Here is a 15937-nt window from a genome sequence, read left to right as displayed (position 1 = left end):
CAGATATTATCCCCCCTAGCTGTGATGAAATCATTGAAAAGACATGAGGATTATGCTTTCAGAGCAAAATACCCTGTCCAACAACCAAAGTTTGGATGTTAATGGCAGTAATAGATGGCAGAGAAGCAAAGACATACTTCCCATAAGAAGATAAAGAATTCATCAAGGCTCAATTGAAATGATAAAAATAGATTTAAAAAAAAAAAGATACAAACATCAAGGCTGCTAGAGAACACAAATTCAGTGTTTTCATCTCTGAGGTTACTCTTTCCATCACAATCATCTTCCCACAGTGGGTGATGAATGAAGAATGCCCAGCAACAATCCTGACATCAAGGGGTGTCCATAGTAACCCCGTTTGACCTGCAGAAGGAAGATTTCTACATATCCGCATCTCCATCGTAAGCTAGAGTCAGTGGCTTCAGTCTGTTGTTCATCTGTCGTCGCTGTGGCTTCTTTGGCTTTTTGCTACAGAACAAACACAAAGTAAGAAAACAAGATGAGAGAAGCTAAACACTGCTCCTAACAACACCTTTGCTTAACATTTCACATTCTTGACTTGTGTGCAGATCAGCTGTAGCTGGTGACCACAAAAAGATTGTCCTCAATATGAAAGCATCCACAAAATGCTGCTTCTTCTCCCTAGGAGGTGACAGTGCTAACAGCTGCACCACTGTTCCACGTCCATATGTCCAAATGGATTTAGTCTGCAACGCAACACTACATATACAGACATTTTACTGTGTCAGATGGGACTAAGGGGCATTTTAAAGCATGACAGATACATTTTTACACCCTTGTATGTGATGAAGACATGGCTGATTATCAAATATGACTGAACCACCACAAGATGGTACCAGATGTGAGGCAGAGATATCTTCTTACAGATTATTTGTGGTTATAGTAAGGAGAAATATGTATATGGAACAGTTTTCAACACAGCCCTATCCAAAGTGTAAGATTCAATGTAACCTAAAACACTGCAATTACACATTTTCTTAACATTGTAATGTTTGTTTAAGTTCCAATTTCGTTCCCTCATGTTTGAAAAAATGTCCTGCTGGGGTCTGATTGTAAACTATTGTTGCTGATCTTATTATTGTCATTGTCATTTCATTGAGATCTATGCAGACAGACAATTGAGGCCTACGGGGTTTGAGGGTTGACTGATTGGACTGTTTTGCGGTATTCTGGGCCTACTTTAGAGATGCACACAGAAGTGTAGTTGTTACAAAATGTCTATTAACAGGGGGAATTTATTTTAAAACCTTTACTTCATCGTAAGTGTGTAGGAAAGTTTGAACAACACAAATTGTCCACCTGTTCCCTTCAAAAAGCATGTGTGGTTGTTCCTAAAGCATTGTGAGTAAATAAGAACTGTTGTAACACAACTAAATACAAACAGATAGTTAATGGCAGTGATAGTGGGTTTCAATTATATTTACATATACTGTACTTCTGTATATATCTAGACAAGAAGTCAAATTTTTTTTAAACACTGATAAACTGCCTTAAAGATTTTCAGAGACTAAAAAAAAAAAAAAAACTATTAAGTTTAGTCTTTAATCCTTTCAGCCCCTCAAGGAATTCTACCATACCTTCAGCATTTCTATTTATTGCTTTCTTTCTTATAATTCTGCATGTGTACAAAGTGTATGTACAAAAAACGAGCAAAGCATATTTGTTGTTTATAAAATATAGTTTGTTTTTGCAGTGAATCCCAATGGTCAATTGTGTGTTTGATGGAAGTTAGACAGCTCACCTCCAGACGTAATCCATAGAAATGAGTGAACAGGAACCCCTGGTGTTTTGATTCAAATGGCAGTGAGATGGAGTGATTCATACTGATGTGAGGTTAGGACATGACTACGTGATAAGGGTTTCAAAGTGAGGTGGTGGGTGTGGCTGTGCCTGCTGCAGCTCTGGTTGTTGTTGTGATGGTGGTGGCTGTTGAAGCTGTGCCTCATATTGTTGCTGCTGCTGCTGATGTTTTTGGCTGTGCCACCTTAGCTCATCTTGCTCTTGTCTCTGGCAGTCAGGACAGGTGTAAGGCACTGGGTCCATTCGGTCAGCCCCATCTGAAGGGGACTTGGACCTTGACGTGCAGCAACGGTTACTACCACAATAACTGAACAGGGAGTATGAGGATGAAGGTGGATGAAAAAAAAAAACGAAAGAAAAAACAATGAGTGAATGAATGAATAATCATGAAAAGTTATGTAATGAAGATTAAATTTTTGTTCATCCATCTGAATCAACCTTTTTTTAAATAGGCCTCACACTGGCCAACAGTAGGAAAGAAAAGGGTTGGTTATAATCCCTTAAATTAATGCAGCTATTAAGTACGTGGTGCAGAAATGCCCAGAATTAGTATCAGAAGTCTCATGCCAAGTAATTTCTTGGAAAGCTCTTTGACAGAGGACTTTAATATGTGTACACAATATCAACAATAAATGCAGGGGAGACCGGGTATGGTTGTAACATGGGGAGAGTTGTAACATCTATTTCATTCATCTAATTAGGAAAGAGATAGGAGTCATATGATCAATTCAGGGTGTACCCACTTCCCCTCCAATCTCACATGGTGGTTGTCAAGGCTGGAAATAGTTACATGGAGATCTGATTAAGGAAAAAACTGAATTTTAAAAGTCAAGATTCAAGATTTCTGTCACACCGTGGTGAGGTTGTCTCGTCTTGGTTTTATTGTCTTCTCATTTCCTGTTTTATTTTGGAATTCCTAACTCTCCTCTCGTTTCAGAACACTTGCCCTTCCTCATGTATCCTGTGCGTCTTCTTGATTACCAATTGTCTCCACCTGTTCCCCATTTCCCCCACAGCTCAAATAGTCTGTCTTCCCCTTGTCTTGTGCCATCGATTGATGCCCCACACCAGCGTTACGTCCATGCCACAGTCCTCGATTCCTTGTGTAAGCTTTTGGTCCTCGATTGAGTGAATTTCTATTGTATTTTCTATATCTCAGTTTAGCCTTTTTTCATAGCCTTTGTGTATCCTCTGTATGAGTGATTTGTTTGTAGATCCTTTTGATAGATTAATGTTCCCCAGAGCGATTCTTCGGGAAGCCCAGACTTTGCATGGCGTTTTTGATAGACTGCTCCATCCACTTTGACCATTCCACCCACGCCTTTTCTAATGACCGAGCGAAGATTGCGTTTATGGTTTCCCATCTGACCAGGAGAGCAAGGGCATGGGCCACTGGAATGGGGCCGTGACTCCACACTTTGTCACTCGCTCAGGGATTTTCAAGCGGCTCTCCAGAGAACTTTGGACCCTGTAACCACAGACCGAGAAAAGGCCAGGGAGCTAAGCGGGCTGACACAGGCTGGTGGGTCGGTTTGTGACTACGCCATCCGCTTTCGCACCCTGGCGGCGGAGACCGGATGGAATTCCGCTGCACTGTACGACGTATTCCTCAAGGGGCTGTCCACACCCATACGGGAACGGCTTGCTCCGGTGGACCTACCAAAGGACCTGGACTTCCTCATTGCCCTAGCCATCCGGACTGACAACCGGATTAAAGAGCTCCGCCAACATCGGGAACACCGACCATCGTCGGAAATGTACCGGTGTTTTCAGGTGCAGGATACTCTGGCAGCCCGGGGTTCAACTGCAGAAAGATCGACTAGGGAGCCCGAACCCATGCAACTTGGCAGGACACAACTGACATCTGAGGAGCGACAACGACGACAGCAGGAGGGCAGATGCTTCTACTGCGGGGAGTCCAGCCACCTCATCGCCACGTGCCCCGCCAAAGGGACCAAATGGGTGAGTTCACTCGCAGTTCAGGGCCGTGCTTCACGTGTCCTCACAGCAGCGAGGGTCTCTCACCACGACACTACCACGAGCCTTAAAGTGCTCATAGACTCAGGGGCTGATGAGAGTCTGATGGACTGGGGGTTGGCAGCCAAATTAGGACTCAATCCCGAGCCCAGGCCCATTAGAGCTTGTGCTCTCAATGGCAAGGAGCTGTTGACGATAACCCATGTCACTGAAACCCTAAAACTACACATTCACGGACATAAAGAGCACATTGTTTTTTTTCTCTGCCACTCTCCATCACAGATACTAATCCTTGGCCATCCCTGGTTGTACATCCATAACCCCCACATTAACTGGAAGACTGGAGAGATCATAGGGTAGGGGGAGGAATGTGCGGAACACAGAGTACATCCAAATCCCTGAAGATGATGTGTCAAACATTAACCATGTTTCTCTCCATGCCACCACAGACTCAGAATTAGACCTAACATCCGTCCCTTCCTGTTACCACCACCTCCGGGAGGTGTTCAGCAAATCCAAGGCCTTGTTGCTGCCTCCTCATAGACCCTACGACTGCGCCATCGACCTGATCCCTGGCTCCAGCGTCCCCAAGGGCTATCTATACTCGGTCTCCGGACCAGACAAGGCGGCCATGAAGGAGTACATCAAGACTTCACTGAAGGCCCTTCTTTGTCAGCTGCTGGAGCTGGGTTCTTCTTTGTGGCTAAAAAAGATGGGTCCCTAAGACCATGCATTGATTACAGCCCCCTCAATGACATTACAATAAAAAAACGTTATCCATTGGCCCTCATGTCGTCCGTTTTTGACCAGCTTCAACAGGCCAAAATATTCACGAAATTAGATTTCCATAACGCTTATCATCTCGTAAGAATCAGGGAGGGGGACGAATGGAAAACTGGGTTCAACACCCCGAGTGGCCACTATGAATACCTGGTCATGCCCTTCGGACTCACTAATGCACCAGCAGTTTTTCAGGCCATGATTAATGATGTGCTCAGGGACTTCCTCGACCAGTTTGTGTACGTATTCTTAGATGACATTCTCATCTACCCCCGAGATGTAGACTCCCACAGAAAGCATGTAACCGCAGTTCTTCAACAGTTATTAAGTCACAAATTATATGTCAAAGCCAAAAAGAGCGAATTCCACGCCAACACCATCTCCTTCCTGGGTTTCATTGTAGCCCCTGGGAGAGTTCAGATGGATCCGGCTGAAGTTAGCGATGTGACCAACTGGCCCACACCTGATAGCCGCAAGAAAGTTCAGCAGTTCCTCAGGTTTGCTAACTTTTACAGACCATTCCTCAGAGGCTTCAGCGCCATAGCGGCTCCCCTGCATGCACTCACCTCGTCAAAGGTACGGTTCTCCTGGTCTCCAGAGGCAGAGGTGGCCTTCCAGACCCTGAAGTCCCGCTTCACCACAGCCCCCATCCTCACGATGCTGGACCCCAGGCAACAGTTCACAGTAGAGGTGGATGCCTCCAACGAGGGAATCGGGGGCCGTCCTCTCACAGCGGTCCGAGCAGGATGGGAAGATGCATCCATGCGCCTTCCTATCACGAAGGTTGTCTAAAGCGGAGCACAACTATGACGTCGGCAACTGGGAGTTGTTAGCAGTCAAGGTGGCTCTGGAAGAGTGGAGACACTGGTTGGAGGGAGCTGAACATCCATTCATCGTCTGGACAGATCACAAGAATCTGGAATATATACGCAAGGCCAAGAGACTCAATTCCCGTCAGGCCAGGTGGGCGCTCTTCTTTAACCGTTTCTCCTTCTCCATCTCTTACAGGCCGGGGTCCCGGAACATTAAACCGGACGCCCTGTCACATCTCTACGACCCTGAGCCTGTTGCCAAGGAACCAGAACCTATCCTTCCACTGACCTGTGTGGTTGGAGCTGTGACTTGGCAGATAGAAAATGAGGTTAAGCAAGCTAATGGAGAGGCTCCGTCACCTACTGGGTGCCCCGAGAATTGATTGTTCGTCCCTGTCCATCTGTGCCCACAGTTGATTCATTGGGCCCACTCCTTGCTGCTTTCCTGTCATCCGGGAGTCTGGCGGACGATATTCGTCATCTCCCGGAGGTTCTGGTGGCCATCCATGGAATCGGAGGTCCAGGAGTACGTCGAGTCGTGTCCGGTCTGTGCCAGGAATAAGATGTCCTCCAGGTCACGTATGGGACTGCTTCAACCTCTGCCCATTCCTTCCAGACCATGGTCGGATATATCTATGGACTTCGTCACAGGGCTCCCAGTCTCACAAGACACCACCGTCCTCACGGTGGTCGATAGATTTTCTAAAATGACCAGATTCATTGCTATGCCGAAGCTGCCTTCAGCCAAGGAGATGGCTGAAATAATGATTAATCAAGTGTTCAAGATTCATGGCTTTCCCAGGGACATTGTTTCAGACCGGGGGCCCCAGTTCGTGTCACATTTCTGGAAGGAATTTTGCCGGCTCATCGGAGCCAAAGCCAGCCTGACCTCGGCTATCACCCGGAGGCCAATGGCCAGACCGAATGCCTCAACCAACAGCTGGAAACTGGCCTCCATTGCCGAGTGTCCCAGAACCCCTCTACATGGAGCAACCGCCTAGTCTGGGTCGAGTACGCCCACAACTCCTTACCCACCTCTGCCACAGGGTTCTCCCCCTTCAAGTGTGTCTACGGGTATGACCCACCTATTTTTGCTGCCCAGGAACCTGAACTGATGGTCCCCTCTGCCCATGCCATGATCTGCTGCTGCTGACGCATCTGGGCTGCTGCACGTCAGGTGTTGATCCGCCAAGGGGACCACACCAAGAAAGCTGCGGATCACAAACGACGACCCACACCCGCTTACCAGCCAGGCCAGAGAGTATGGCTCTCAGCCAAGAATTTACATCTCCAGGTCCCCTCCAAGAAACTGGCTCCACATTTAGTGGGTCCCTTCCCCATCACCAAAGTCATTGGTCCTGCAGCGGTCCGTCTGTGCCTACCTCGCTCCCTCCATGTCCACCCCACATTCCATGTCAGCCAGGTCAAACCAGCCAAGGAGAGTTCCTTGGTCCCGCCCCTCCCACCCCCTCCTCCTGAGGTGATTGACAGGGGCCCCGTCTACAAGGTCAAACGGCTGTTGGCTGTCCACAAGAGGGGCCGGGGCAGATAGTATCTGGTGGACTGGCAGGGGTATGGCCCGGAGGAAAGACAATGGGTTCCTTCACGGTTCATTATGGATCGAACCCTCATCACTGACTTTCACCGTGACCACCATGAACAGCCTGGTGACTCTCTAAATTGTCTGAATGTGAGTGGTTGTTTATCTCTCTATGTTGGCCCTGCATGGTATACCTCGGCGGGGTGTCTTGTTAGATGAACTTGCAAGTTGTTCATGTTCCCACAATATATCATTCCTGCGAGACAAAGCTTTCAAACAGCATTTTCTTTATCTAACATTGTTTTTACTTTCCTATTTACCTTGGAAGCCAAAATAATTCCAAACATTGGTTTTAAACTGTAGAGGCATTATTTTCTTAGCCAGGTTGGCAGGGCCTCAGCCACTTCAAATTCATGCTGCTGTGGTAGCTGCTGCACCACACAGCAGACTGGCTCTTTGACACCATCCACTAGAGTGGAGGTACTAACACTGTACTGTATTCACAATGAATCATTCTCATAAGAAAAAAAAAAAAAATCAATATTAGAAGCTTAAAAATCTATTATATTGGGCAGCAGAGTATCCCATATTGCCAAATCAATATTTTTTTTCACACCCCTAGAAAAAGATCTGAGAGTCTGTAAAGGTTTTAAGCAATCTGTAGTGCCTGGCAAATTGGAAAAACTTTTTATTTGTATATACTGAGGTGTTATTCCAGTTCTTAGGTCAGAAAAATTGCTCATCTCCATGATCCCATTCAAACCCCCAGCAAAGTGGTTCCAATATTTTGACTACATTAATATAAAATTCTACTCAAAGAACAATAAGGAAAAAAAAAATTGCTCGTCTACCCTTCAAAGGAGGATTAGATGCAACAAATTTCATTTTCATCCAAAAAATTTGGATAAATCCAAATGCACATTCCAACTCTTGGCTTGAATTTGAACAGGTAGACTGCTATCACATCAGTACCTCCCCCTCCATTGCCATGACTTTCAAGCATCATAACTGTTAAAATCCCATGATTGCCTCTACCCTGTGTGTCTGGTGGAAAACTCTACAGACCACAGATTCCCAACTGGAACCCTCTGAACTCTCTGATCTGGCACAATCCTGACTTTGAAAATAACAAAGTCCCCCTTCATTTTAGCACTTAACAGCAGAAAGGAATCGCCCACCTCCATCACATCTTCCAGGACAACTTACTTTTAAAACCCACAGATTTGAGACTTTTGTAATAAGAAATGTAAACTTTCTCCAGTACCTGCAAGTGTTAAAGACAATTAAGAAGAAAATTCTGATGCTCCAGAATGCCTTACAACCTCCAGAATTTTCCATTAACATCATAAAACGTTCTATAAAAAAGAAAGAGAGGAAAAAAAAAAAAAACCTCTCCAAAGTAAATAGGTTACTCTCAGGCACCCATTCTATGCATCTACCAATATCAAAATGGGAAGCAGATCTGTCTCTGTCTGCTGACTTTGACTTCTGGACTCAAATCTGCCAAAATACATTTAAAATGACAAAAAAATAAGTAAATAAAAATCTAATTTACAACTAATCCCGTTCAAGGTACTTCACAGATCATACACAACTCAATACAAGATGCATAGAATGGGTTTCTCTCACTCTGATATATGAACGCAATGCACTCAGAACACATCAGACTACTATATCCATGCTCTCTGGCTCTGTTCACCTGTACAGCACTTCTGCTCAGTGGTAACACAGAAACTGTCCTCCATCTTAGACTGCAGAATCCCACTAAATCCTAACCGTTGCATTTTTACGTCTGCCTTATCAGTGAACTGATGACAACCAACTCACCAAACCATCTGTCCGACTCTGTTGTTGTAGCTGTAGCCATTGCCAAGAAAACAATCGTAGTTAACTGGAAAAATAAACAGTCTCTTAACATCTTCCAGTGGTTGGACCTCCTTGGTGAATATATATATAGCCGTGCTGACGGCTCTGCCTATAGCAGCAACACCCAAAAAAATTCAAGCCGGTTTCCAGATCACAGGTACTTTCAATCCTGGCATTTTCACAGAGTGTGACTATGCAGCCTCACAAGTCACTGACTGCCCTGACCCAGGTACATCACTGACATCTGCAACTTTCCAGCCATACTAACCTCCAACTCACTGGGGTAAGCCACATAAGGTTGTCTCCAGCTCAGACATTCATTCCTTTGCCTATACGGCAAATTAAAAAAAAAGCAGGGCCAAGGGAAACAACTGGCAGGATCAGGAGGAAGAGGCAGTCTGAAATACTCACTGATACACCAGTAAAACAAGCACTGATGGAAGAGGAACAGAAAAGTTGAAGCAAAAATGCAGGAAATAATATCTTAGGAAAGAATAAAGGCAAACAGAGGGGAAAAAATTGGAAAACATGCCAAAATAATGTTGAAAGCCAACACTCAAGATTCTGGAACTTCAGGTGGCGAAAACATTTGTGTTTTCTTCAACGAGCCAATTGGCAACTCAACACCAAAAAAAGTGAGGATAAAATGTGCCCTATGCAGTCTTTGGGCCAGCCAAGCCTGCACTCCTGGGCTGCCAACATCATTCATCAACATTGTAATTGTGATAAAAAATTATACACACAGTCACACATGCAGAAACACATGCACACAGGCATTTTTTAAAGACATAAATTTGTCTCTCTCTCTCTCAGGAAAAATAAGTGTTGAACACGTCACCATTTTTCTCAGTAAATATATTTCTAAAGGTGCTACTGACATGAAATTTTTTCTAGATGTCGGGAGCAACCCATGCAACTCACACATGCAAGAAAATCAAACCTTAAATGTCCATAAATTAGGTAGTGTGTAATAAAATGGAATGACAGGAAAAACAAATATTGAACACACTTACTTAAATTTATTAATACTCTTATATACGCATGTGTTCAAGATGCCTCCTAAACTAGTTGCATGCATTGCTCAGGTGGGATTTTGGCCCATTCTTTTGCACAGTTTTCAAATCTTGAAGGTTCTGTGGGCCTTTCCTATGAATTCTAATCTTAAGTTCTTTCCATAGATTTTCTATTTGATTCAAGTCAGGTGATTGGCTGGGCCATTCTAGCAGCTTTATTTTCTTTATCTGAAACCAAGTGAGAGTTTCCTTGGCTGTGTGTTTGGGATCATTGTCTTGCTGAAATGTCCATCCTCATTTCATCTTCATCATCCTGGTAGATGGCAGCAGAGGGCAGCAGATTTTTTTTTTAATCAAGAATGGTAGATTTTCCATTCATCCTTCCTTTAAATTCCTTGCATGAAGTTTTCCAGTGTCGAAAAAGTGCTGAAAAATAGCTCCACACAATGACGTTCCCACCTCCAAACTTCACTGTTGGAATGGTGTTTTTGAGGTGTGCTGTGTGTTCTGTGCCATTTGACCTCCAAACATGGTGTGTATTATGGCATCCAAAGGGTTCAATTTTGGTCTCATCTGACCAGACTATATTCTCCCATAGGCTTGTCTAAATGTGCAGCAAACTTTGAACGAGCTTCAACATGTTTTATTTTTTTTTTTTTCTTTTCCAGCACTGGAGTCTTGCATGATGAGTGTGCATACAGGCCATGGCTGTTGAGTGTGTTACTTATTATTTTCTTTGAAACAATTGTACCTGCTAATTTCAGGTCTTTCTGAAGCTCTCCACAAGTGGTCCTCAGCTCTTGGACAACTCTTCTGATAATTCTTTTGACTCCTATATCAGAAAACTTGCGAGGAGCACCTGGTCACGGCCAGTTCATGGTGAAATTATGTTTCCGGATTATGGCCCCAACAGTGCTCACTGGAACATTCAGAAGTTTAGAAATCCTTCTGTAACCAATGATCAGTATGCTTTGCAACAATAAGGTTGCAACGGTCTTGAGGGAGTTCTTTGCTTTTACCCATCATGAGATGATGTCACGACACCTTGGCAATGAGACACCTTTTTAGAGGCCATCAGTTGGGACTGAACCAGCTGATATTAATTTGCACTGACAAGGGGCAGGATTTCTTTCTGATTACCGATAGGTTTCTTGCCTTTTGGTGCCTTTTGAACCTCAATTTCTTCATGTGTTCAATATTTTTTTCCCTGTGTCATTCCATTTATTACACATAATTTATGGACATCTAAGGTTTGATTTCCTTGCATGTGTGGGTTGCATGGGTTGCTACCGACATCTGGTGAAAATTTCATGTCAGTTGTGCCTTTAGAAATATATTTACTGAGAAAAATGGTGATGTATATATTTGTTTTTCATTCAGTTATGTTGTATTAAGTATGGTGTGTTTATTAAGCATTCATACTGCATTCATCATACTTGTTTTGCTTCTTTTTTCACATGTATTTCACATTAACACATGAGGTCTGTGATATTCTTGCAGGGTTTTGGATAGGTGCCATTTGTAGTAAACATATGTGGGCAACCCTAGCCCTGTATAAAAGTTTGAGAGCTGTAGCTCAAAAAATGTGAGTGAGTTCCAGGTGGTGAAGAAAGCGTTACAACCATACCGTAATATAAAATCTGAACAAAGAGTTGAAAGTCTGATTGAGATTAAGTTTATAATTTTTTTACTTGGATGTTACCATGACATTAAACATATCAGTTGGGGATGATTGTTGCAGTCTTTTGAGTTTGGCAGTTTTTTCATATGACAAAGTCTCGTTGTTTGTGTTGTCCGTATATAAGGGTAGCACTGCACTTGATCTTACCACTGACTTCAGTACAGAAGATATGCTATTGCACTGCAATCAAATTAAGCATTAAATCTTCATTTTCAATTTCTTAAAATTTCTATCAAAATTACAGTACAACAACCCCTTTTTCCCAAGCATTATGGTGATTAACTATCACTTGTTCAAGCAGCACTCCAATGATTTTCACAAACTAGTCAGGTTAAATAAACTTTGTGTTTCAAAAATGTTATCGAGTTGGATTACAACAATTAGAGGATCTGTACTTGACTGATATCTGATTGATATCTTTTTTTAATTCCATCTCTTTAAAGTCTACGTACTATGTTGATAATAATTGAATCAAAATAAGGTCTCTTGTAAACACAGCATTATTGTTTTATCACATGAGTTGGTAATTTTACCAAGTTTGATTTAGAACATTTTACTTTCATCAGCTGTTCTGTTCATGTGTGGCTGGACCATAACTGAAAAGCACCAATACCGTTTTTGGATATGGCTTTTTTCCTGTCTGATTGATTTCATTACGTAATTGAACATAATGATATTGACTAAAATGACATTGAAGTTAAAAAATATGAGAGAAACACAAGAATAACCTTAAAGTGCTGGTACATTACCATGCTAAGTATGTCATGGAGATTATGAATATGAGCAGAACAAATGCTCCCGTTGCCACTCCATACACCCAGGTCTTCAGCTTTCCATCTGCATGGAGAATCGCACATATGCTGATTGTTACATACAATCAATAGATAGTCAGTTAGCTATTGATTAGGCACATGTAGTTAAAGCAATTGCAGTTTATAATCCTCAGATTTGAGTATGTGCTGCGGTGCTGTTGAACAGTACTGTTTTATATCGAGGGTTATTAGATATTTAGTCCATACTCATTAACATTAATTAGTTGGACAAAATAAAATATTTTACTATCTGAGTTATGAGCATACAGATGAATCAACAGCTCATAGAATTGGTTAACAGAGTATCAGCATTTAGAGGTATCTAATAAACTGCAAACTGCCGACATTTCTTGACACAAAGCTTCAAAGATCAACAGTCCACAACATACTGGGCAACATGAACAGATACCTTAACTATACTGCACAATTAACTTGGATAATTGTGATATAAGGTCCAATGGAAGTGTAAATCCAACATAAAGGTACAGTGCTGTGAAAAAGTATTTCTTTACTTGTATTTCTCCCCCCTACCCGAACCAGGGTCTGTATCCCCACCCCCCTTTCACTGGTGCAGTTTGTGAGAGGTTAGAGTAGTTGACAGTGGTGCTGCTTGAGATAGTTCTCTTTGTGGTTGTGCCTCTTAAACACCATTCGGTTAGCCCAGGGGAGTTGGCCTGTGTTGGTGTGTTGGTTTTGTTTGAGTATAGGACTGTTTAGTTGCTGAATTTGCTAGTGTAGCTTGTATTGCCTCCACCTCCTGCACCCTCTATACTTTCATGTCCCCTACCTGAACCAGGGTCTGTACCCCCCCCCCCCCCCCCCCCCCCCCGCTTTCACTGTAGCAGTTGGTGGTCAGAGTAGGTGATAGTCGTGCCATTTGAGATAGATGTCTGTGTGAGGAGTGGTGATGGCTGGCATTAGGGGGTGACTCTGGGACGCCAGCGTTCACTCTCTAGCCTCCTGGAGGTGTTGTGGGCCTAACTAGACGAAACACAGACAAAAGGAGGTTCCCACCTGATGACCCCAAAGACATGACAGTTATCACCACTCACTGGCCTAGTTGGATATTATCTGTAGGGAACATAGAGCAGGGCGAAAGTTTGTTGCTAAGGAAGGTGATCACTGAGTCTGGTCCATTTTTTGTCGCACAAGTTTCTTGTGTTTTCTCTAAATAAATTTGCCCCCTTCCTGATTTCTTACTTTTGCATGTGTGTCACACACCTGTTTCAGATCATAAAATGCTGTTTTTCTCTAAGGATTTTATTTGTTAAGAGAAAAATACTGTCCAAACCTACATGTTCCTGTGTGAAAACTAAACAAAAAGTAACTGTGATTCATCATATTATTGCGGAAAGCTGAGTTTCATTTCATAGCCACACCCAGGCCTGATTGCTGCCAGACCTACCAGAACCTGTCTGACAAGGTGAAGTAGGCCATATTGAAATAAGACATCATTCCACGATCCAAAGAAATTCAGCAGATAAGAAGAAAAGTAATTGGCATATCTCAGTCTGGGAAAGGTTACAAAGCCATTTCTAAACCTTTGGGACTCCAGTGAACCACGGTGAGAGCCATTATCCACAAATGGAGAAAGCATGTTGCAGTGGTGAACCTTTCCAGGAGTGGCCGGCCTACAAAAATTACCCCACGAGCACAGCAATGACTGATCCAAGAGGTCACAAAGGAACCCAGAACAACATCTAAACAACTGCAGGCCTCACTTCCCTCAGTAAAGGTCAGTGTTCATGACTCAACCATAAGAAAGAGACAGGGCAAAAATAGCATGCGTGGCAGAGTTCCAAGGCAAAAGCCACTGCTGACAAAAAAAGAACATAAAGGTTCATATCACTTTTGCCAAAAAACATCTTGATGATCCCCAAAGCTTGTGGGAAAATATTCTGTGGACCGATTAAACAAAAGTTGAACTTTTTGGAAGGAGGGCATCCCGTTACATCTGGCGTACAATGAAGACAGCATTTGATAAAAAGAACATAATTCCAACAGTGAAACATGGTGGTGATAGTGTCATGGTTTGGGGCTGCTTTCCGGCTATAGGACCTGGACAACTTGTTGCGACTGAGGGAACCATGAGCTCTGCTCTCTACCAATGAATCCTGAAGGAGAATTTTTCGTGACTTCAAGCTGAAGCGCACTTGGATTCTGCAGCAGGACAATGATCCAAAGCACACCAGCAAGTCCACTTCTGAATAGCTTAAAAAAAAATGAGGGTTTTGGAGTGGCCTAGACAAAGGCCAGACCTGAACCCAACTGAAATGCTGTGGTATGACCTAAAAAAGGCGGTTCATGCTCAGAAACCCTCCAATGTGGCTGATTTAAAACATTTCTGCAAAGAAAAGTGGGCCAAAATTCCTCCACAGCAATATGAAAGACTCATTGCCAGTTATCGCAAAAGCTTGACTGCAGTTGTTGCTGCTAACGGTGGTTCAATCAGTTATTAGGTTTAGGGGGCACATACTTTTTCACATGGGCCATGTAGGTTCAGATGTCTTTTTTCCCTTAATAAATAAAATTGACATTTTGTGTTTGCTTGTGAGTTATTTTATAAACTTATATTTATGTTTGCTTGATCTGCAATGGCTAAAAGTGACAAAGGTGCAAGAAAAGTAAGAAATCGGTGAGGGGGCAAATACTTTTTCACAGCACTGTATAAATGAACATGTGGTTATAAAGTACCAGAATAAAGCTGTACATGAACCAAACAGCGTTCAAAGCCACACACCTGTGATGCCAATGTGGTACTGCCCAGACTCCCAGTGTTTCAAAGTACTTAATACGTTTGGTGTATTTGATGATGTATTCTCTCTTGTTTTTAGTAAAGGTGATGGTATTATGATACAGGAGTGGGATATCACAGTCTGTTGAGTTGTGTTACCTGGACCAAAGGGCTGCAGGAACCACATGCGTCCCACTCTGTTTGGTGTGCTGGCTGCAGGCTGGGTGGGATAAAAAGCTCGGATGGTCTTGACATCAGGCTTGCTGTCTCCTGCAGTTGGGATCTCCAGCACAGGGATGACAGTGCATTGGTCAAGCAGCCCATCAGATGTCATCACTTCTGTGTAGCCTTCTTCACAGCCACACACACCCACCTGATATATGAAGGAGGCAGGTTTAACACAACAGCATCAACTGTACTCATAACTCACAGTTGGATTTGCATGCTTAGAAAATTTTGTGAGCCATCTCTTGTTAGAAAGAATTATTGGTATACAACCTGAAAGGAATTAAGTAAAGAGTTATGGCACCATTGTTTCCAAGATGATGTAAGGTACTTTTTAGAAAAACACGTGGAGAGTCCACTAAAGGAAGAGGTACTGTACTATATATATATATATATATATATATATATATATATATATATATATCCACCGCTGTACTTATTTAAGATGGTGTTCAGGCACAGTATCTCAGGACTCCTGTAGGTGTGTAGCTGAAGAGTGCTTTTTCACCTGTTTCATCTAGAAAAATAAGGTGTTCAGACTCTTAGAATCTACCTCAAACCTGAACTTTTGACTATCCAACTAATATTGCACACCTTCTCTTTTGTGCTTCAAAATGATTCAGCAGTTTGTTTTGAGCTGAGTTTTACTAAAAATACAACTTATGACAGTAAGGCA

The 15937-nt window shown here is 42.9% G+C and overlaps 1 protein-coding gene across 1 annotated transcript in view; it reads right to left on the bottom strand.

Moving 5' to 3' along the window:
* Positions 1–259: 259 nt before the first annotated feature.
* Positions 260–15937, bottom strand: part of thsd7aa (thrombospondin, type I, domain containing 7Aa) — a 160070-nt gene continuing 144392 nt past the window's right edge. Inside the window, exons 26-28 of the mRNA XM_029514874.1 lie at positions 15196–15409; positions 12240–12327; positions 260–468 (exon numbers count right to left, since the gene is read on the bottom strand). Coding sequence (XP_029370734.1) covers positions 381–468; positions 12240–12327; positions 15196–15409 — 390 coding nt within the window. The 3' untranslated portion in view covers positions 260–380. The remainder of the gene's footprint in view (positions 469–12239; positions 12328–15195; positions 15410–15937) is intronic.

This window comes from Echeneis naucrates, chromosome 11, assembly GCF_900963305.1.
Source record: "Echeneis naucrates chromosome 11, fEcheNa1.1, whole genome shotgun sequence".
Taxonomy (NCBI): domain Eukaryota; kingdom Metazoa; phylum Chordata; class Actinopteri; order Carangiformes; family Echeneidae; genus Echeneis; species Echeneis naucrates.
The sequence above is the reverse complement of the archived record's forward strand: the minus strand, read 5'-3'. Positions and strand labels throughout refer to the sequence as shown.